Below are 23,453 nucleotides of genomic sequence, written 5' to 3'. Positions count from 1 at the left end.
TTATGTGTGTTCCTGTTTATAGACCCCTTACTCAATACATACTGTTGATTCATTAACATTGAACTCACAATCAATGGCATTGTAACTCACACCTGAACGAAACTTACCTAGCACTCCATAGGGTACAGCATGGCCTTCAGCACCATGCTTGGGAGCCATTTTAAATATGGAAATCATAACAAAAAGCACATAAATGTGAAAAACATGGCACTAACTAGACTGTGAAAGGACACTTGCTTGTCACAGGACAGCTGGAAGCAGAAGGCACAGTGAGGCCTTGCCCAGCCTCAGCTGGGGATGTGCGTGCTAGGTGACTTGGACTCTTTCCATTCTTTGCATGTCAGTGAATGATTATAAAAGCCAGGTGGGTATGGATTTGGGGTACATATAAACATGAGTGGTAGGAGAATTTGCAAATAAGGAAACCACTTATGAGGACTGACCACATCCACGTTTTCCTACCTTTCTGGGGCATGTGCAGTGCAGGCCAAGGGCTTCTCTCCTGGGTCGGTCCATGGCTGGGTGGGCTGCACGGTGCAAGGGATCAGGTAGATGGTGTACTCCCCGGAGTAGTCCTTCCTGGAAACAGACAGAGCAGACTGTGGTCATGGGAAACAACCTAGAGACTATTAATTGTTCCAGAAAGAAAGACCCAGGCTATATCCACTAAGGTTCAGATGGTATTTGTGTGTAGCATCTAAGAACTTTACAAGTCTACAAACACCATTTTCAGGAACTCATCTCGGATTATTCTAACCTTTCAAGTATTATCCAGAGGTGTTAAATAGAGCTACTTTCACTTATTCAAGTTCTTTTTGTGAGGAAAGAAAGATGAGAAGTCACAATGCTTATAAAAACCTAACAAGATTCAGGTGATGACAAAAAAGAATTGGCCTTTGGATTTCACTAAACTTGTTAGACAAAGTGTTCAGTGTTTCTTGTCCACAGATGCCTGTTCAATACATTCTCAAATGCAAAAGCTCTTAAGATGTGACTGTGTCAAGTGCTGCTCTTACAGAAGAGGTGACAAATGCCTCAGGATTACAGGACACCACTCCAGGACCTAACAGAAATAGTGTCCTGTGGAACACTCCCACCCCATTTCATTAGATTCCCATCCCAGACTCTACAGCCTCATCCCTTTGTGAAACTGAGGAGCATGATCCCTCCTCACTGGAGACACTCATTGGGAATCTCCTTGTTTATAGAAAATACAGGAATTCTCTAGGTCCATGACCTTGAAGGCATGGGGCCTTTGTACCCCTCACTTACTTAATTTCCCACAATCCTCCCTGGGTAGCAGCCTTATCCCTGGCGGGTCATCTAGAAAGCAGTCACACCTCCAGAAACTCCGGAAGATTCTTCAAGGGGCTTGGGAGTCTGTCATCCATTGAATGAAGAACTGCTACAAATTCTGATTTTAATTGTAATGAGTGATCTTTGAATAGTTCTAACTTTTGCTGTGTTCATTTTGATGACATGTTTAATATTTATCTATTTATTAGTTCTCTTTTCTCTGGTGCTGGTGATTGAACCCAGTGCCTCATAAACACAAGGCAAGTACTCTATCACTGAGCTACATTCTGTTATTATCTGTTTATTAGTAAAGTGATAGTAAAGATGTGGTATTTTTAAAAAATAGTAAAAGTTTTGTGACACAGCTTGAGATGATTTTAGTGGAGTGGCACAGGCTGGGCAGTGGGACAGAGCCTAAGCCTGGCTTGGCTTTGCCGCTGCTATGCTTGAATGACTTTGAGAAGCCATATGAACGTTTGCAGCCTTCATTTCTAAGCTTCTTCCCACTCTAATGTCTGTGTACCTGCAGTTTCCCTATAGGGTGCCTACCTTCCTCCAAAGCTTAGACTAGCAGAAAATGAGACCTAATATACTGTATTCGAATTACATGAAAATTGGCACCTATAATGTGATAGATGTCAAATACAACTTTCCTGCTGCTGGTGGTGCTGGCCTGACTTTTTAAAAGCAAGGTCCAGGCATGGATTTTTCTGCCTAATTGAATATTTCTGTTGATTATAGGTTACTATCACATGCAATGTGTACAGTGAATCAAAATGCAATAAATTAATTTAAAAAAAAGAAAATATAAGTATCTATGTGAAGGGGGAGGAAACGTGTGTAGTAGTGGATGCATATGTATGTATGTCTGAATATATAGATATATGACATATAAGTTCCTCCCTGAAAATATTTTACTGCCTTTGTGTTAGAAAATTAATAAATATACAAATTCAAAGCAACTACAAAAAAAAAAAAAAAGTCAGGCCAGGTCATGCTGATCCTCTGCTCAAACCCCAGGGCAGGGGGGCTTTCATTACAGCTCAATCAACACACTGGCTTATGGGGCTCTACACAGTGCCCTACCCAACTTCTCACTCTTCGACCTTATAGATTCTTAGCCTTTCCTTGACCTCTTCCCTGCAGCCTCACTGGTCTCCCTACTATTCCCTGGGCTTCCTGTAAATGCTGTCATCTCAGGACCTATGAGAGCAACCCTGTTTCCAGATATCTGCCTACCCAACTCTCTCACCTTCTTCAAGTCTCTGTTCAAACTTATCTTCTTTGTGAGATCCACTGGGAATGTCCTAATTAAAATTATAATTTTTTTCCATTCCAGGTTCCCCTTACCTGGCTCTGTGCTTTATTTTTCCATAATACTTATCAGCTTCTGACATACATTATACAGTCCAAGGTCACTTAGTGATAGGCACATGTTCTGAAAAACGTGTCGTTAGGCTATTCAACATTGCATGAGCATCATAGAGTGCACTTACACAAACTAAATGGCTATGATGTCACCAGGTGGCATCATCTTATGGGACTATTGCTGTCCCTATGTTGTTATGTGACAAGTGACCATATTTTGATTATGGACTATGTCTATGGTTTTTGTGTCTTCTTACTTTTCTGTAAATCCTGGTTTCAGGGATCTTTATTTTGTTTACTGTTATATTCAAAGTTCTTAAAACACTTTCTGTCACACAGTAAAAGTTCGATAAATGTTTGGTCAAACAAATGAATGCAAAACAAATTGCATAGTTTCCCAAGCCCTCAGTCTTCTTTTTCCCTATACTATTTAGGTCAATCTCTTTTTTTTTAAATGTTTTAATTAAAAAATTTTTCTAGTTATACATGATAGTAGAATGTATTTTGACATATCATACATACATGAAGTATAACTTCCCATTCTGTAGTTGTACATGATGTTGAATTTAGGTCAATTTCTTCATTAACCCTGCAAATATGTCAAACACAGCCTAGATGCAGGTCTTCAATCCTGTTGTTCCCACCTCCTTTCTAAAATGGAAACATTTCCCATACCACAAATTTGCGCCACCTCCTCTAGGAAGGCTTGCACAATTTCCAGCCCCCACTGGGCCCTCTGCTCTCTGAACAACAATGATTGTGATGTTCTGTACCTCTCAGTGCATTCAGTACAGAATGCTTGGTGGTACTCTTCATTTTGCCATTTATTTATCTATGTATTTTATCTCCTTACCTCAAAGGTAAGTTCCTAATGGTTGCTTATTTAGGAACTACTATGTCTAAAACCTGCAGTGGGATTTAAGATGAATGAGACAAGTCTTTCACCTGGGGAAGCTTGCAATCAGGTGAACAAATGGGACCATCATATGATAATCAGCTGTGATACAGTGGAAACTGGAACAAACTGGGACCATGATGATGAAGCTATTAGCACTGAACAGTCAGGGAACTATCCCAGAGGGATTAATGTTTGAGTTGGGTCTCAGAGGAGTTGGACTTTTGCAGCAGTAAAAGAGTAGGGAGGGTAGAGGAGATTGCCAAGGCACGGGGGTATGGATGCTCTGGTGAGTTCAGGTGCTGGTGAGATACTGAATGTGGTTAGAAGACTGAGTTTGAGACTAGGCTCAGGGAGGGCTGGGCCTTATGTGCTTCAGGGGTGTGGATTCCATCCAGAGGACAATGAGGAGTCTGTTGAGAAGGACAGTTTTCTGCTTCTAAATTGGGACAGAGTACATGGATAATCTAGGGAGCACCATATTTGAAGGTTACTATATGTTATTCCAAAGGAATCATGGTGTAATAAAAATACCTGATATAAAATTAAAAATTACAATTAAGGAAATACTTAGGAAAATGATTAAGACAATCTACCATTTCTTAACTATAAAACTGGGACAAGATTTTCATGTTAGATATACCTCTTAATTTCATGGCCTATAAAATAATAATAATAATATTTATGACAGACTCTTGTTTGCCCCCTTTTCCTTTTCACAGTAGTTTTAATTTTGCTTTTCCCATTCTTGTTTTAAAAATGAGATATTCCACTACTTCCTATTCTTCTGTATGTTGTGTGGAGTCAGGTGTAACTCTTGTTATTTATTTTCTAGTCATTGGGCCATAAAGGTGGATCTGGACCTAAAAACCAGAAATCCTAGATTTTGCACTGGTTTTGGTAATTGAAACAAAGTTTCTTTAGGATATAATGTTTTAGTTGGATACATTTTCTGGCTTCTCTTTGAAGTGCCAAGAGACTAAGTTCCAGGCAGTGGGATGTGAGTAGAAGTGACCTGGGCCTCTTCTGGTCTTTCCCTTGGAATAAGTCTGATTACTTCCTGTCTTAAGCATCAGAAGTTGATTTGCGTTCTTTCTTTCTTTCTTTGATAGAGGGTTGTTTCTATGCTCCTTTTAAAATAGAAATTCAACCATCAAAGGAAAACCTTATGTCCCAAGCTTCTGAAAGCAACTGAAAACTTTTCAGATCAATTCTGTAAGCGTCTGTCATCTACTTACCTGTTATAGGAGCTTGTGGCTCTCCAGAGTTGATAAGGAGAATCAAAAGTCTGAGCACTCCACAAGAGCTGCAGGTCAAATTCAATTCCTCCTAGGTGGTCTGGAGTTAATATAAAGGATTTCACATCTGGGAGAGTGTGGTGCTCCATCACAAACTGTCCTATTTCAAGGGGAAAAACACACATACTTACGATTCGTGAGTTTTATTGTACTCAAGGTAAAACCCTTCTAAAAGCCTAAGAACTGAATTCATGCTGTTCTATCAAACAACTAAGATTTTATCCTTTTGCCCCTTCAAGTATATCCCACATTGTTTGAGGCAGCACAGCATCTGACCCCAGCTGATCACCCCACTCATGGTGGCTGTCATGGAATACGGTACATGTGTAAACAATATTAATATGCCTTGTGAAAATGGGGTGGAGTTTACATACAACAAGGTGGACATTATGTGACTATGGATATTGAATATACCTAGCTTTGAATTCAAGCCAACACGTTGATTGGCTATAAAAAAGGTTAGAAGTTTATAAACAGAAATATCAATATTGGATAAAAATCACATTTAGGGTCATTAAAGTCCTTGATGGAAGGGGACTTCCATCAATTGTAAAATTGTAAATGCTATTAGGTGAAGGTTACTTAGCAAGACACCTCTGTTCTCTAAAACACCAGTAACTGTTGTGAATAAACAGAAGTAGGTGGATTATTCTAGATTAAAGAGAAAAAAACTAAAGAGAGAAAACAACCAAAATGTAACAAGTGAAGCATGATGGAATTCACCTACCTTTTATACAAACAGGTTTAAAATAAATGTAAAGAAACATATAAACAATTAGAAAAGACTTTTGAGGGATAATAGAGGAAATACGCATAGGAACTGAATATTATTGAATCAATGTTAAATATGTTGGAGGTGAAAATGGCTTTGCATAAGAAAAACATCCTTGTTCTTTGGAGATAGCTACGAAAGTATTTACAGTAACTTGACATGAAGACAGCAGCTTGTTTTCAAATGAAGTAACAAAATAAGGTATGTTATGTATGTTTATACATGTAGAGTAAAATTATCACAACTGTTGACTTTGCTTTTTGTTCTATTTTTTCAACTTTTCTGCAGGTTCAAATTGCTTCTTAACAAAATGCTGGTTAAAAAACCCACACTGATATTACCTCTGAATTTGGCATGGGTCTTGAATTCAATGACGAGGCGGCCATCCTCTCGAATATAGATTCTTATTATCTGAAGCCTTGCAGAGAGCACACTGTCTGTCTGGATTCCTAGGCAGGCATACATAAAATGTCCAAATTATGGTCTGGAGAAGACCTTCAGAATGACAGCCTACTTTGAAGTTATCTCATGGTCATCTTTAAGTAAAGCTGTGTATTTATTTGATTGTGACGCAAGAGAAAATTAATAGACTCTAGAGAAATATTTGCCATTAAATAGTATGACAGCTCATTCCACTTGGCTTTTTTTTTTTTAACAGTTCCTCTGTCCTTGACATAGACTCTTCATACATATAGATAGAGTTCATCCCATATCTCTGAAAATAACAAATCTAAAATTTCTTAGCATCAAACTTTATAAACCAAGAAGTGATTACAGTGTATCTGCTTCATATTGTATTTTCCTTTCAGTATTAATAAAGTCATTAGTCCTGATGGCTACAGTTAGGACTCAAACCATTGGAGAAATAGAGGGAAGCTTGCAGAAGGCCAGCTGTATAGACACGACATGAGCAAGCTGTGGCTTTAGAAGACAACTGCAGTCATGATGCCCAGCAGTTCATAAGGACCCCCAAAAAGAATAACTGAAGGAGAAAAATAAAGTTCAATAAAACCAAAGCCAAAATTCAAGGAATAATCTGGACCCAGTTATTGGGAAAACCAAATTACTTTCCCATAAAGAATATAAAGTCAATAAATGATCTGAGCTTAAGCCGCTTAAGCGAGTTACTGAGATGAAGCCCTCCCTAAAGAAAACTCCTGAAGTCCCATGTGTGCAGATAAAGTGCATCAGCTTTGTCTGGGGTCGGGGAGGGAGTAATGGGAGAAGCAGAAGTAAGGGGAAGTGGGTTTGGGGTCCTGTTGAAGTATAGGACACTGGAAATGAGAAAAAGAACAACAAAACCAAGGACGCCCCGTTGGAATGAGTGGAGAAGAGAACCTGGCAGTTTTAGGAGACATTTTTGTAATAGCCGTGGGAGAAGGGGTGTGTGTCCCCAGTGGGGATACTCAGTGGGGACACTCAGTGGGACTGAGGTGCATGCTGCTGGCAGAGGGGCCATCTCAGATCCAGCCCAGGGGGGCTCCTTGGAAAGGGGCAAGAATAGGGACAAGCCTGAGGGGAATATCATTTTAAAAATTCAGCTTTGTTAAAATCTTTGTTTTTGAGAATCAACAAAGGAGCCAATGATGTCAAATGAATCAAGTAAGTCGCTTAACCTATCACATCAAGTGGTTCTGACATATTCCCATTTCCATGCATCTAATTTGAAGATCCTTTTGCTTCTTAAACAAGATGAGCTACACTGTTTTTAACCAGGTGAAGCCAAGCATGATCACACTCTATTAGAACAGGTACTCCCTGAATCCCTGACGGGCAGCCTAGGACCCACTGTCACTTGCCATCCTCTATTCTGGGCCCCTTCCGGTGTCAGCAGATATGGACATGGCTTTTTCTAAGGAACCATAGATATGCACTTTCCAGACTTCAGGCAGCTGTCCTGTGACTTTCTATAGGAAGTCAGGAATAGAGCTGCTATCAACAGTCACTGCATATTTAATCTTGATTACTGAGTGTGAGGTAGGAACATGAAGCTGTCCATAGGCATACCTGTTCTCCAGAGGACTGTGTCATAGAAGAAGGAGAACTCCATCTCCGTGTGGTGCTCCAAAGAGGCCCAGCCTCTGGGGGCGGTCACATAGATGTAAGACACGTAGAGAGGCACGTGCACCGTCAGGAAGGACTGAGCGGAGTCCCTCACCTGGCAAGGAAACAGTATGCATGCATAGAGGCTTATTTCTTCTCCAGGTGAAAGGGCATGTGGTCATCACCTCAGTTCAATTTCCACTCACTCAGTCATGCACTCATCCAATAATAATCAAGAGCCCACAGCTGAACTTAGTTTTTAAAAAAATTAAGTAAGGGCTGGGGATATAGCTCAGTTGGTAGAGTGCTTGCCTTACATGCACTAAGGCCCTGGGTTCAATCCCCAGCACCACAAAAAAGAAATCAAGAGGGTAGAAAATGGTCAGGATGATCTGCAATGCTTTTTTGAACAAAAAAAGGGTGTTTTTTTTTTTTTTTTTTTTTAACAGAACACCTCTGAAGAGTGAGAATTAGCTTTACTTCTACTCTCTAGTTGCTAGAAACCTTAGCTGAAAATTGAAAGTATCACGGTTATTCCCGAGAGATGGACCTGCTGGCTCTACCATTCACTGCATTCTCTCTCTGCTGATGGCTCGCAGGTGACCTGCAGGACAGCTGGAATCAACCATGACCGGGAAGAGGTCCAAGTCCATCCCCTGGGAGGAACAGTGCCAGGCTCAGGAAGTTTTAGTGAGGACTCCTGCCTCCTGCTCCAGAAACAAAGACCTGGAGATCATATCTGGGAAGCTAACAACACACAGCTCGGAGCTGTATATGGCTTTGATAATTTCCTATCCTGTAAATTGTGTTGGAAAGAATTTTGAAAAGGCAGCGGGAACACTTCTTTCTAAAAGGGTTCCTGTTACTGCTATTAATTTGGCCCAACGACATTTGTTTTGCTATGAAATGAACAAAACTGGATGGAAAGATCACAAAAAAAAAAAAAAATAGTAAAAGCTTTCATGGTAAAGCTAACTGGGTTTATGTGTGTAAGTGGGGGAGTTGTTTTATTCATTTTAAAAAATGTTTTATATATTTCTCCCCCAAAATATGAATTTCTTTTTTAACAAAAAGCTAAGTTAGTTGGTTGGAAATAATTTTATTTTGTCATTGGACAAATACTATAACATATTAAGGGACTTATATTCCCTTTGGTTGAGGCAGGAAAGATGGACCTCATTACCCTAGGTACATGTATGACTGCACATATGGTGGGATGCTACATCATGTACAACCAGAGAAATGAAAAGTTGTGCTGCAATTGTGTACAATGAATCAAAATGCATAAAATAGGCTTTGATAGCTTTAAAAATACAATGTGAAGGAATTTTATGGATAATTAAGGAAAAGAACCAAATGCTTTATCAATATTTAAGACATTAAAAACTTAATTTTTCTAAAAAGTGTTTTTCAAAGTTGCCAGGGATTGAAAATTTGATGTCAGCTTTTTCAAAAGACTTGATAATTTCATATTCACTTAAATGTCCCTTTTGGACATGACATATTCTGTTTTCTTTAGAAAATTTCCAGATTTAACTGGATTTTATGCCACATCTATCCATTAAAACACAGCTTTTGCTAAATACTCCTTCCCCAACCCCATAATTGTTGACATTAGAACCTTAACAATCCTTTAGGTGGTTGGCAAAATTTATTTTCCCCTCTTTGTTTCTCTCTCATTCTCTTTTAGACTTCAATCTTAAAAAGTAAAAATCCCCTGGCAACTGTTTGCTGCAGACCAATTTTATTCCAGACACTGTGCTAGGTACTTTCATATGTTGAGTTAGAGTCAGAATTTCAGAGGAGGCTCCAAGAAGTTTTATTTCATCCAATTCTGCTAATATTTGATAGAGAAAGATATAAACTAGGAATGGTTCTGGGTTCTATATTTTTCTATGACATTTCAGCAATTCCAATTATTTTTAAAGAAACCAACAACAACAAAATACTTCTGTGTATATATTTTTTCTGTGTCGATTTAAAAAGTGGGACAAAATTAATACAAAATCCTTGTCTTTGGAGTTTTGAAACATATTCTGAAAAATCTAAATGTATAATCGAAGCAAAATAATGGAGAACAGAGAGTACTATTTTTTGATTGTTCCAGGAGAGGAACAATCATTTCCGCAATTTCCAGCAACTGTAGGTTATGCAACTGCAGAAATAGAAACAAAACCCAAGACAGTCTTAAAATTCTATTCAGTAGAGGGCAGTAGTGTATACAAAACAAGAGGAATGGGGACAGAGATACTGCAAAGAACACAACAAAATTTAATCAAAGATACTTTCCCCAAATGATTACGTCCTCCCCAGGTTCCTTCCTTCAGTGAGGTTAAACCTGATTTGAAATGAAGAACAAACACCTAGCTAGTTTTTGTCTCTTTGAGATAAGTGCTCAAAATGGGATGAAAACTGTTTTAGAATTTATTTTCCCACGAGGATGGATGAGCCTAGTTTCTATGCCCTTTGATACAACTGCCCTGCTCTTCTATGACCCTGGCTTCTTGCTATAAAATCTCCAGTTGTCACTAATGTTTAATTGTGTTCTCTCTCCCTCTTCATCCCACAGGGGTTCTTAGTTTGGAATAGGTATGGAATGGGTGTTATCTCTCCTCAGTGCTTAGGCCAACAGTGTTCTTCTTGTCTTCTGAAAGTCGGGGTGTATGCCTGCCTTTCTGACTCACTGCCCCAAGTGGGGAGGAGAATACATCTACGTGGTGATAACCTTGCTATCAAATGAAGATCTTTTCAACTTGACAAAATATACAGAGGGAAAAACAAAAATGCCTAGAGAAGTAAATATTAAATTTTTATGTAAATAACTTGCCAAACAATAATCCACCCGCCTATTAACTTAATTTACAGGATATTGGGGTTTAGCCACAATGCTGCCAAGATCTTGCTTGAGAGACTTATAAAGAAGCATCCCTCAATGGGTTGGCCCAGTTCTGGAAGCAAAGTGCCACCTGAAGTCCTCCAGGAATGAACAGGGTTGGTACCAGCACCTGTGTGCATGTAGCCCTTGAATGGGAGCTCCTAGAACACCCACCTGGAAGTCAGCAGTTACAGAGCCCCCGCAGACGTCAATGAGCTCTGTCATGTCATAATATGCATCAAAGGTCCACACACAGCTCTTCAGATTCAGGTGTTTGTATAGCTGGATGGTCTTTGGCTCCCGCACATTGGGGTCAAATTGGAAGGGACGGTCATATCCAGGACCCAGGGCAGTGCTGTCATAGACAACATCATCCAGGAAGCCTGCCTCTGCCAGAGAGGGAAGGGACAAGGAATGGTAACTCAGCTTGAGGATGCCTAGAAGCTGGATAGGGAGAAGAGACTCATTTTTGACACTGAGAGAGCTTTCTTCTCATTTGACTATCAATAGAGCAACCCAGAGCTCCCAATGCAGAGTATGTGAGAAGAGTTTATAAAGAGCATCACTGCCCATTGCCAGGTGTTACACAGAGAACTCCAGGAACCAGGGAGGAAAAGGTGGACAAATGATACCATAAATGAAGAAGACAGATCTCAGAAAAGAAACACACTGTAGCTTCACCTGTACATCTGGCCAGTGTGGTTCTGTTTTACCTACTTTACAATCAGTCTTGAAGAAATGCATTTATTAGCTGGGTGCGGTGGTGGACACCTAATCCCAGTGGCTTGGGAGGCTAAGGCAGGAGGATTGTGAGTTCAAAGCCAGCATCAGTAACTTAGCGAGGCCCTAAGCAACTCAGTGAGACCTTGTCTCAAAATAAAATACAAAAAAGGGGTAGGGATGTGGCTCAGTGGTTAAGCACCTCTGGGTTCAATTCCCAGTACCAAAAAGGAAAAAAAGAAATGGATTTACTACATGGATCATTCTCTGACCAATTACTATTTCTGAAGACCAATTTAAAGAACAGCTTTTTTGGAAAGCCAGCAAACCAACATCAGACTCTCTCTTCTCCCTCCCTCTATGGTTTCTGAACTTTGAGGAAAAATGTCTTAATGAGTAAATAGCTGGCTAATGATGCTTGACTAAACCTCACCTGCTACAGGCAAAAATTATTGGATCAAAAGCTGCCAAGCAAGCAAACTATTCTGAATTAAAACAGACCTTTATGCAGCACAGAGCTGAATACAGATACAATTTTTAGCATATTAAATTTAAAATTTTTATAGTACTAAAAGTGATGATAGAATTTTAAAAGAGTTCATGCATCTCTTAGAATGCCTGACACCGGCAATCAGCCTTTGTCCCACAAAGACAAGGGACTCAATTGGCCTCTGTTGAATCCAATGGTTTTCAAACAGGAAGAGGTGCAAAGTTTCAGTGTTTAAACATGGTATGTTTCTGCCACTAGCAGCTTATGGGAACCAATTAAACTTTGATGTGTAGCTCAATGATTTAAGAATATTCTGCCCTCAACTAATTCTACTGAATAAAGACCATCACTACTCAAAATGATGTTTAATGAATATGAAAGAGCATATGAATGCATTTTTGTCTTCAAAAACACTGTTAAATGATTCACTAGTTGTGAGGGAGGAAATGTGCTTTTAACGTGCACTTGCTAAGGTAAATGGAAACAGACGGGACTCTTTGTAAAGTCAAATGTCTGCTGTGGTGAACACAAAGTTGTGCCCACTGCCTTACTCTCAGCTCCTTCAGGATGGTGACAGCTGCAGAATAGCTCAGTCCAAGGTCATGACTTTCTGGGAAGCCCACATCCAGTGACCAAATGAGGTGGGCTATGAAGGTCTGGCCTTTTGGGCTGGAAGTAGGACAAATCTCTCCAGAGTTTCTTGCTTTGTGGGCCTACAGGGGAGTTTGACTTCTCCCTCTACCCAGTCCTGTTTCCTCTCCTTCCTTTAGATAGGTGCTGAGCCCTAAAAAAATGCCTCACACCCCAAACTTCTCAGCTCCTGTTTCTGGAGAATTCATCCTTAAACATCTAACACCTGCATTTCAGCTTTCCAAAGAGGCTGCTATCCTGGAATTTTAGAGCAGAGACCCAAAAATGCTCTCTAGAAGGGAGGGAAGGGACTAAAATTTTCCACAGTAGGCACTTTAAACATGTCAACACATTTAATCCTCACCTAGATTAGTAGCAATATTTACCCTCATGCTATAAACAAGAAAACAGCAGCTCAGAGAGGTCAAGCTATCGCTGTTCAGTTGCATAGGTAGTGGGATAAGGATTGGAATCTAAATCAATCTGACTTCAAAATCCTTATTCTTTCGTATTCACTTTATTGTTCCTATTTGGATGCTTGCTAAGAAGGAAAAATTATCTGCATATTTTGAGGTCAGGAAAGCATATAAAGCAGAGATTTTCCCCATTTAGCCACACCCCCCAAAAGTCACTGCACAGGATGTATGGGAAAACTGGTACCCAGCTCATCCCTCACCTGAGATGCCTTTCAGGTCATGGGTGGTGACTAAATTGGAGCAGACATGCTGGTGTCTGTAGATGGACTCAGATAATAGAAAATGCAAGTTGTGCAATGGCATGGTGGAGATAAGAGGCAGCATTCCATCCTGGTGTGGGATCTGCACTGAAATGTGGATTCTAGGGGAGAAAGGGCAGAAACAAGTGTTTATCTGCATGCTCTGAACAGTCGGTAGGATGCATTTCTTTTTCATCACAAATCTGTTTTCACCAATGAATTTAGCAATCTTCCTTCCCCTGCAGCTTGCCATGTACGATTTCTATCTGAACATGAGGGTGTGGATATACAAGTGGGGTTGCTTTCTCCCCCAAGAGATCCTCCAGACTCAAGACTGATAGCAATCAGGAATCAGAGATGTTTTTTCCTATATATGATAACATCACAACCACAAATTACTTTAAATATTTCTTTTGCTTTAAATGGAAGGTTTGTATCCTCAGGAGCTAAAGCTGAATGACCGATACAGGAGCTGCCCCTGTTCTGTTTCAATGAAAATCTGTGGAAGCTGGGAGGGTACTTATTTGAGTCAAAAAGTATCATTGGGGCTGCAAATAGGGTAGAGCACAGACCTAGCATGTATGATGGTGCTGCGTTCCATCTCCAGCAATGAAAGCAAAAAAATCATTGAATTCTTAAATTCTAAGGCCAGTTTCCCCACCCAGCTAAATATCTTAGAAATATAATGTCTCACTACTACCATGATCTCTCCTCAAATAAACACTGCCCCCTCCCTTCTTTCTCTGTAAGTTTCACCAACACCTTACACCTGGCCCTTACTAGCCTCAAACTGCAGCATGTTCTCCCTTCACCTACATTCCTCTACTCTAGGTGACCTTTGGACAAGGAAATCAATGACTTATACATATGGGCTGCTTTTTCTTGTGTGTTTGGAGGCTCTGCTTATCTTGCCTCCCCACTATGAGGATAAGAACCATTTCCTTCTTTCCTTTTGTTTTTTCACTGCATGCAGTATACAGTTCTAGAGAAAATATGAGCTTAATAAATATTGGTTAAGACCGCGACACAACAGAACTGTACTTATAGGCTGCATTTGTTTTCATTGTATGAGTTTACATTTTCAGCATGTTTTATTGAAGGTGTGTTTTGAGTATACATAGGTTGCCTCTGCAAGCAAAGAACCACATTTTAAAGAGGAATTTGAGCCTCAGATGTAAAGAGGATGACCCTTTTCCTAACAAGGAGTCAGTTGTACTTTGAGTACTTCTCTTATTGATCTTTTACAAAAACAAGTTTTATTCTATTTGGGGGAAAAAGAGAGGAATTTGTGTATTTGGGGGTTCACAGTCAAACCCCATTTCTCTGAACTCAGTTGTTCATTAAAGTACACACTTAAACTCTGCAAGGTTTAATGAATACCTATGGTGTATGTGAATTCCCTTTTGCTATAAAAAATTGAAATTATCCCTCTCCCACTAAAATCATGGTGGCACAGGAAAAACAGTCTAGTGGCATGGAGTTTAGACAGTGCTATCGCTCATTTGTTCATCAGATATTCTGCAAATGCCTCATAGGCCAAATAGCACTGAACTAGGTATACAGGAGATGCAAAATTAATAATCATGGTCTCTGCCCTTAAGGTTTTACCATCTACCATGTGGATAGAGAGGAAGAATGATGACAATGCTCTGAAAGAGGCATTGGCAGGTGCTGGAGGAGCCTCTAAATTAAATTGGAGGAAATGATGAAGATTTTCCTAGAAGAGAAGCTATGAGCTAGGTATCACAGGACAGCAGGATTTAACTGCAGCAAGTAGAAGGGGGTGGGAGAGAGTTGGAGCTGATGGTAAAGGCATGTAATCTAAAAGTGGTGGAAACCCTTGGGAATTTATCTGTGATTCTTTGTGGGTGGACTGGCAAGTAAAAATGTTAAGGTGAGGGCTAAGAGGCTAGGAAAATAGACAAGGGACAGACCTCAAGGGATCTTTGAATGAAAAAAAAAAAAAAACAACTTTGAAGCAAAAATTACCACTACATTTATTTTGCAGAAGCATTACTCACTGATCTGTGCCACCTGGAAAGCACATAAAGGATACCGGAAAAGTTACTTGTGGTGGAAGGGACCACCCGCCTGACCTGTTTGGATGTTCCTTGTGTTTGACGTCCAGGTATTTCAAGGTTGCGATGAAGGACTGTGCCTGGAAGCCTCTAGCTGTCCCAGCCACCACTGGAGTGTGGCAGATAGCACTGTCTGTTCCAATGGTAACAATATTGCTCCTTAAGGGGGTCCCCACGTGGCCCACCTTATCCACAGCCTTTGCCACACAGCGTACATGGAACCTCCGGCTGAAGTAAATGCTATCTAAGACCTAGAAGAAGAATAAAGCACCTCAGATATGTACATACAATCTGAGCAGGTCCTTACACTGTGTCTTCTGGGTTAGATGACACAATAAGCTATTGGCACAAAGTAACTTGGGAAGGCCATCCATCCGCCCACCCACTAATCTGTCCATCCTCTGATTCATTCATTCATTTGTCACATAACCACTGACTTATCACCATGAACCAGGCACTAGGGACAGAGCAGTGAGTACTTACAGTCTAAGGAGATAAGATGGAAAAGACAGATGTGGGGGCAAGAGTCCAAACATGCCTGGTTACCAATGAACAGTATTATTCTCCTTGTGTACTAGTTTAGCAAAAGGACTACCCAACTATATTTCAGACCTTTCAGCAAGACTGATTGGCCTCCAAGCCACTGTTGCTGGGAGCATAGAGAAACTGGCTAAGGCCTTTGCAGGGCTTTACACCTAGACATAAATTCCTCAATTTATTCTAGGATACTTGGTCAATGATATCACAGGCTCAAAGGCCCTCACACAGAACATTAACTCCCCTGGGGGAAAAAATACATCCAATCAACAAACAGCTCTCCCCTCTCCCATCCTCTTCCACTATCAACCAGTTGGGAGGCAGCTTTTAGCTTCTGATCCCCTTATCAGTTGTCCCTATAATAAAGCTTCTTTCTGCAAGAACCCAGTGCTGTGGTATTGGCTCCTATACATGTTGGGCTCTAGCCCTTGCTTGATGACAATGGTGTTTGGATACTGAAGAGAGATGCTTCCTCCTCAGGAGTATTTCTTTCTTTTTTTTCTACTGCTCCACTCTTAGAACCGCAAGGGTCACAATAACATGCAGGCTAGACGCTGAGAACTTGACCTCTGACTTCTCCCAGCCTTTGAGGGTCTTCATATAGATCCCTTCACATTTTCAGATATATAGGAACAATAAGAGGGCTCAACAATCTGTGCAGAGGCAATGTAGGTCACCAGGACTATGTGTCCACACTCAAAAGGAAGTACATAATGAGAAAAATTAATTAGTAGTTCTGTATGCCTCAGAACTCCCACAAAGCAATCATACGAATGTATAAATTCTTCCCATGAAAACAATTTTTACTGAAGTCCATTAAAAATTAAAGAAGATTTTTCCATTAAATTTTTTTTTAATTAGCTGCCAACTCTTTATTTATTTATATATGGACTTATTCCAGTAGGGATTTGACGCATATAACAAAAATGCATACAACATGATGGTATTAAATCAAATGAAGAAATAAAGATAAAGCAAAGGAAATTGGAGTGAAGGGTATTATTCACCAATTCATTGTAAGACAAAAAACTCAAGAGTCATCAATTTTGTACTTGTAAAAAATTTATAGTTGGCTCAAATATACAAATATGGTTTTGTTGGACACAGAATTAGATTTTTATAAAACAATAAGTTAAGTCTTGGCATTTTTAAGTTTTTAATAATAAGGAAGATGACTTAAATTTGAACCAGGTTGTACTGCAAAAGAATGGAACTCTGGGCTTTCTGAGTAAGCTGTGCTGAAGACAATGGATATGAGTAAACCTTTCAATAAAAAATCAAGAACTGTGTGCTGGATTCTGTGCTAAGCCTGAACCTCCACTGCTTTTGTCTCTTTTGGAAGAGAACCAGCTTCACTGGTGCAATGTGTGGAACCACTGTAGTGGACTGGCTTCTAAGGGTGGAAAATAGCAGTATTCACTGCTCTGTGATGGCCTGGACTCAAAGGTCTTTGAGGGCAGCAACTGCCTTAGGAACTTCTTTTCATGTCCATCCACAGGGCTTTGCAAAATCACTCCACAGCCATTCTATCCTTTTGTAAAACTGGTTGCTATTAAAGTGCTGGCCACTTTGGGATATACAAATATGACAGAAACCTTAATCCATGTCCTGAAGGAGTTTATATCTGAATACTTTGAATGATTAAAAATATGTGAAAAGAATAGTAATCACTTAATGGTACTGACCTGGAAATTTGGACTTATTTTATCATTTATAGTAACACTGGTCAGTGACCTTGTTAACTAGAAGAAATATTGTTTTGCAGATCAGGAGATTAAGACCAAGAGGGCAAGTAACTTAACATCACATATTAAAATAGGCAGAATTAGGGTTTGTGAATAGGTTTTCTGACTAGCAGCTTAATTTTCTTTCTATCATACTATAATGCCTTTCCTTATATATAAGCATGAACAAACTATATATGCATCTGTTTATTTGTCTTATTCCAAATGCCATACATGAATCTGAAGGAATTTGACAGAATCGGAGTAACAAAGGGATTCAGCAATTCTCTTCCTCCCCAACCTGGCCCGGCCACCAGACTTACCATGTGGTTGACGCTGGTGAAGGGGGTGTTGTCAGTGATGGTCTCAAAGGGAGACCGGGCCCCATTGCCATCAGTGGGGGCAGCCACTTCCCAGCTGAACTGCACGGACGTCTGGTTGATGCCTGCCTCACTGCAGCGCTCCTTCATGACGGCATACCTGGGGAAGTGAGGGTCACAGGGTGTGACACAGACCAGTGGGTAGCCTGGAGAGGGGGCCTTCTTGACTCCTTCCTTGGTAACCTCTTCCACGTGGTCGTAGTCAGCAAGGGTGACAACCTGAGAAAGGCAGCAAAGCTTCAGGTTAGGTTGGTTCTTGGGAAGATCGCAGATCCCTTGCCCAGAGACACTCCTGATCACTTAATTTCTAGGGATTCTTTAAAATATAACTGAAGGTTTTATAATCCTTTGCCGGGTACCCTTAAGGGCACTGCATATCTTTAGTGGTGCAGGAAATCCTCCTACTGCCTGAGCTAAGAGCTTTATTGTCCTGTTAACTGCATTCCAAGTCGATTCTTATCATGCATGTAAAAAATACTTTCATTTTCCTGCACATGGAACCAAAGCTATATTGTGACTGGCAGTTGCTAGCTTAAAGTTGTATTAAAATGTTATCTGTACATAGTAGCACACCCAGTATAATAAGAGTAAACAAAGGTAATGCATTTCTTCCATGGCCAAACAAGAAACACAATTTGAAATAATCTCCTGTTTTAAAATGTAAGAGAGTAGTTAAGGGAGGTTAGAAGGCTTGTTCTGACTGCACTATTAGGTGTTAAATACCCCCTGGTGATCTCAGGCATTTTCCTCTTAAATGTAAAGTCTGTACATTCATTCTGTTCATCCTGAATTGGGAAGCACAGTACCACATTTCTGCATATACTTAACTCTCTTTGTGGGGTGAATATGTTGGATAATAGATTGGGAGTTCTACTTTCTTATCTTCCAGGTCCTACCAGAGCAAAATGTCTTTATCAAGCTAAGCTACCTACATGGTTTGGTCTTACTCTTACGTCAGAACAAGGCTTCTTACCCTTGGCCCTATTAACATTTGTGCCAAATAATTCTTTTTGTTGTTCTGTGCATTGTAGGTATTTAGCAGCATCCCTGGCTTCTACCCACTGGATGCTAGCTGTGACAACCAAAAATGTCTCTGGACATTGCCAAATGTCCTCTGGAGGGAGAGAATGGTTGGCTACATTCTCCTGGTTGAGAACCATTGTTAGAAGAACAAAGAAGTAGCTCACCAGAAGTCCCACTTCTCTCAAGTTCTCATCTGCTATTCACTAAGACATAAAAGCAGCAATCCTAGGTGTCAAGCAACTCACAATAGGTGGTGCTGGCAATATGAGACTTCCCGCTGCCTCCTGATCTAGAATTGTCACTGTGGCAGTAGTCACATCCCCAAGAACTGCTTCCACTGGGTCATCGGGGCCAAGGACTAGAGAGAAGGATTCATGCCATTCCCGGTCTTCATTGGACAGAATCTCCACTTTAAAAAAGATGTGATCCACACCTTCACCAAGGACAGAACAAAAAGAGAGCAAAAACCTTATTAGTAGACATACCTAAGAGAGTACAGGCTGGCACTGCTGAGATGTCAAGTTAAAATATAACCTTTCCTTACAGAAGTTTTCTATATATGTAGTGACTTCTAATCACTTTAGCCCCATCCTAAGTGAGGAATCTGTTTGACGGACCAAATTCCACCTGTGGTAAAGGCTCTGTCCTAGAGATTACTATTCAGCACCATATGAGGATTAATGGCCCCTGCCTGACACACTGGCTGGCAGTAATAAAAATCTATGATCCAAAATATGCTTCATCCTGGTTACAAGTTTTTTTTGCTTAATTTTCTTTTCCCATTTACACTTAAGCATGAGCTCCTGTGTGGTTGTGAGTACTTGCATACTCTTCCAAATTGCCTCCTAAGAAGCAGTAGGGGCCAGGTCCGTCTCCACAAAAAGATCACACTGTGGAGGTTTAGCACCTGGAAGAGTGCTATAAACCCTTCCTTTGCTGTAAAATGATTCTTTGAGTATACAAACATCCCTGATCATAAGTAAGGACCTTTCTTCCTGTCCTAGAGACATCAGGACCAGCTTGCTTCCAGATCTATCTTTCCTCCAGATCCCTATGGAGAAAAGAGGGGTCCTTCTGCAAAAGTGGAAGAAGAGCTCTTCTTTTCCAGCAAGCATCAACTAGACACACATGGGTTGGAGGTGGAAGCCCATTAAGGCTCCAGTGAGCGGAAGAGATACACAGGGACCCATGACCACCAGCCTCCACCATTTCTGAGTCACCCTTTCCATCCACTTGCTAGGACATCTTTGAAAAGTCCTAATATTGCTATTCACCTCTGGCTACACTAAAAATGATGCCAGGATCTATACCAGCTTTTCACTTTACACTGCTCCACAAAGTTCTAAGAAAAAAACTAGCATACAATTCAACCCTTTACTTGGTCCGTTCTCCTCATCAAAACTTCAGACAGACCCCTGGTTGTGATCTGTTTTGTCTTTCACTCTTTTCTGGCTTATCTCCGTGTTTCTCTCTGGGATACACTTGTTTTAGAAAGCCTATAAAAGGGCATGTGAGTTTCCTAGTAGAAGTGAAATCAACTTGAGCATAGGGATTATGCATTCCAGATTTTAGCAAGCTCTGAAGGATCCAGTGCAAAGCTTTGCACCATTGATTGTTCAAGGATGGATATATATTTTAAAACCAAGTGTTCCTATCATTCAACCAAACCACAGGATAAAAAAAGTCCTTTTAAATAAACCAAAATGCCCAGCATGTTCTAATGTTACAGACTTTTAAATCCACGCCATGATTATGAATTAAGTTTTACTTGCAACCTCAAATATATGCTTAACAAATGCATTATGTTATTGCCACAACTTTGTTTCTCTGCTCATTCCTTTCTTCACATACAAGATAGTCATCTCTCCATTAAGGAAACCCACAGTTTGGAATTGGCATTCAATTACCAGGATTGAATTTCAAGACTCGGCTCTTTGGGTAATAATCCACACCAGACTGGGCAGATCCATCCCGAGTGCTACAGCGAATCTTGGAGGTCCTGTTCTGATCCCCTCTTCGGATCACCTTGATGTTCAGAATTGCAATGGCATCTGGTCCTGCGGGTTCCCGGACTTGGTATGCAGCTTCTTCAAACTCAATGGTGGGCGCTAAGGAAAAAACGGTTAGGAAAACAAGAACAAGTCAGAATAGCATAAAAAATCCAGACTCCCATGCAAATACCTTATAATGGCAAGAAATACCTTATAATGACAAGAGGGAACAATTCACATTAGTTAACAATACCAAGGCAAAATGGCTTGTAGTCATAAAAATCAATCAGCATTTACCCTTAAGCAATGCTTTGGAAAAAGGAATTTATTTGTGATCCTGTAGGAGTTATTTCTCACATGTGTATTAAAAACAATATAATGGGGAAAATAGTTTTTAGAGACTTTGAAGTGCATGATGTCCAAGTTTCTGTTTTTTGCTCCTAGAATGTTTTTAAATTTGCACAATTTATCAAGAGACTGAGACATAGTGGACCCTTGATAAATAGCTATTGACTTATGCCATGAATCGACTTTTTATTTATAAGCTATGAATTTCTAAGGTTTATAATTTATCTCATTTATATACTACTTGAGTTACCAAATCTATCCTTCATCTCTGGTTTTCTGGATACACCCTCCCAGTACTAGTACCTACCCACAATCAGCTATTCCTAACTCTTCACTGGTTATTTAGGTAAGCATGGTTAGTTTTAGCAACTGGCTACAATGATAATTCAGAAACTCAAAACTTTCAAATACTATCTTTTCTGAGGCATTCCTGTCATTATTAGGAAATGATTAACAATTTGGCTTTTTTTCCAAAAAATATTTAAATCTTTTCTAGTACATTCTCATGGGGGAAGGGCAGGGTGGTGGTCATAGTGATAACACAGAGTGAGATTGAAGAGATGGGAAAATTGGGAGCAATTACAAGTTTTATACCATTTTAGGATATCATTAGTATATTGTAGATGTTTCTTGTCTGTTTCCTGCTCTTCCTTGCTCTTAGTCTTTCTAATTGTAGAAGATGAACATTACTTGAGACTTTAGAGTTTTCAATAAGAATGGTTGCTAAAATGAGGAAGGCTGCTGGAACAGTGGGACTGTTATCTCGCTGAGCCTCCATCATTGGGTTATCTATATGCTGGGAGAGGCTCACTTCAGGATGTGAACCTAAATCTATTTGGGTGAAGGGCTACTTCAACGTCAAGGCTGGCTGTTCTTATTTTACATGATTTCCAAAACAGTTCCTGATTTCTCATTAGGAACCCTACAAATCTCACTAACTCTCTCAGTAGTTAAGAGTGTAGATTTTAGCCAGGCATGAGGGCACATGCCTGTAATCCCAGTGGCTTAGGAGCTGAGGCAGGAAGGTTGCAAGTTCAAAGTCAGCCTCAATAACGTAGCAAGGCCCTAAGCAACTTAGTGAGAACCTGTCTCAAAATAAAAAATAAAAATAGAAGGGCTAAAAATGTGGCTCAGTAGTTAAGTGCCCCTGGGTTCAATCCCTTGTGCAAAAAAAATATAGATATAGATATAGATATAGATGCATGTGCCCTCATGCCTGGCTAAAAAACTGGATGAGAACCAATTCTAATATATATAATATATATATTAGAATTGTTTTATATATATATAACTGCTAACAGTTTTGCAATTAACAGTTCAAATTACATAACTTTGCTGAAGTATAGTTTCTTCCCCTAGGTAAGAAAAACTATTTCAAAGGATTACTGCCAGGATTGAGTGAAATACTATAACATGGTTAGCATGTACCATAAATATTCAACAAAAATCAGATATTGCTGTTTGCATTATTTTATATAGTTACTCATTAAAATATCTACTTTAGTAACAGTGAAGTCCTAATTCAAAACAGGATTTGTTTCTTCTTCTTCCTGAGCCACTCTTTGCTAACACCCGACTATAGAATATAAGTTGGTATTTTTGTTGTTGTTGTTTTAGGGCAAATCAGTTAGAAGAAGCTGAAAAATTGAACCTTTCCAGGAAGGTAGCAGTGTTTTAAATCAGTTCCTTGGAGTCAACTGATTCTGACTGTATTTCTGAATCTGCTCCTGATCTGCAATGACTTAAATGGTTTCTATTCTCTGTGTCAGCATTTCTGTCCTAGCTTTTAATCATACTTATTCCTTATCTTTTTGCAATATGTAGGGAATAGTGAGATTAGAAATACCCTGAACTTATCAGAGTGCCGTAGAGGGTGATCACCTGCTGCAAACATTTGATATATACATTCAGAGACTGTTATTAGTAGGCACTTCCACAGCATTTTTGTTTTTCAAATATCATTTCATGTCCCATCAACCTAAGAATAACTAAAGGCAATTTCTTTTGTTACCATCTTCATCATTGGATATGGTGATGGTGGCCATGTTATTTTTTCCAACTCTGGCTCCACTCCAGTGGTTTCCAAGAGGATGGCCAAGGTAGACCCTGAACTGCTCCTCGGGCTCAAACATGGAGTCATCATGGATATAGACAGTGCAGTTCTTTACCTAGAGGCAATGGCACAAGATAAATTAAAATCTATAGCAAGGTTTCAGTAACTGGCTTGGTTTTCCTAGGAAACTATTTTTCTTCTTTTCAGCATCAAAGAG

The 23,453-nt window shown here is 39.9% G+C and overlaps 1 protein-coding gene across 1 annotated transcript in view; it reads right to left on the bottom strand.

Annotated features, from left to right (window-relative positions):
* Positions 1-23,453, bottom strand: part of Fras1 (Fraser extracellular matrix complex subunit 1) — a 421,323-nt gene that overhangs the window by 13,787 nt on the left and 384,083 nt on the right. Inside the window, exons 60-70 of the mRNA XM_027939818.3 lie at positions 23,195-23,351; positions 20,752-20,952; positions 19,090-19,277; positions 17,765-18,040; positions 15,199-15,431; positions 13,064-13,224; positions 10,722-10,936; positions 7,637-7,787; positions 5,971-6,078; positions 4,798-4,957; positions 463-579 (exon numbers count right to left, since the gene is read on the bottom strand). Of these exons, the coding sequence (XP_027795619.3) occupies positions 463-579; positions 4,798-4,957; positions 5,971-6,078; positions 7,637-7,787; positions 10,722-10,936; positions 13,064-13,224; positions 15,199-15,431; positions 17,765-18,040; positions 19,090-19,277; positions 20,752-20,952; positions 23,195-23,351 (1,967 nt within the window). The remainder of the gene's footprint in view (positions 1-462; positions 580-4,797; positions 4,958-5,970; positions 6,079-7,636; positions 7,788-10,721; positions 10,937-13,063; positions 13,225-15,198; positions 15,432-17,764; positions 18,041-19,089; positions 19,278-20,751; positions 20,953-23,194; positions 23,352-23,453) is intronic.

Source organism: Marmota flaviventris, chromosome 7, assembly GCF_047511675.1.
Source record: "Marmota flaviventris isolate mMarFla1 chromosome 7, mMarFla1.hap1, whole genome shotgun sequence".
NCBI classification, from domain to species: Eukaryota; Metazoa; Chordata; class Mammalia; order Rodentia; family Sciuridae; genus Marmota; species Marmota flaviventris.
Note: the sequence above shows the minus strand (reverse complement) of the source record. Positions and strands in the feature narration are given on the sequence as shown.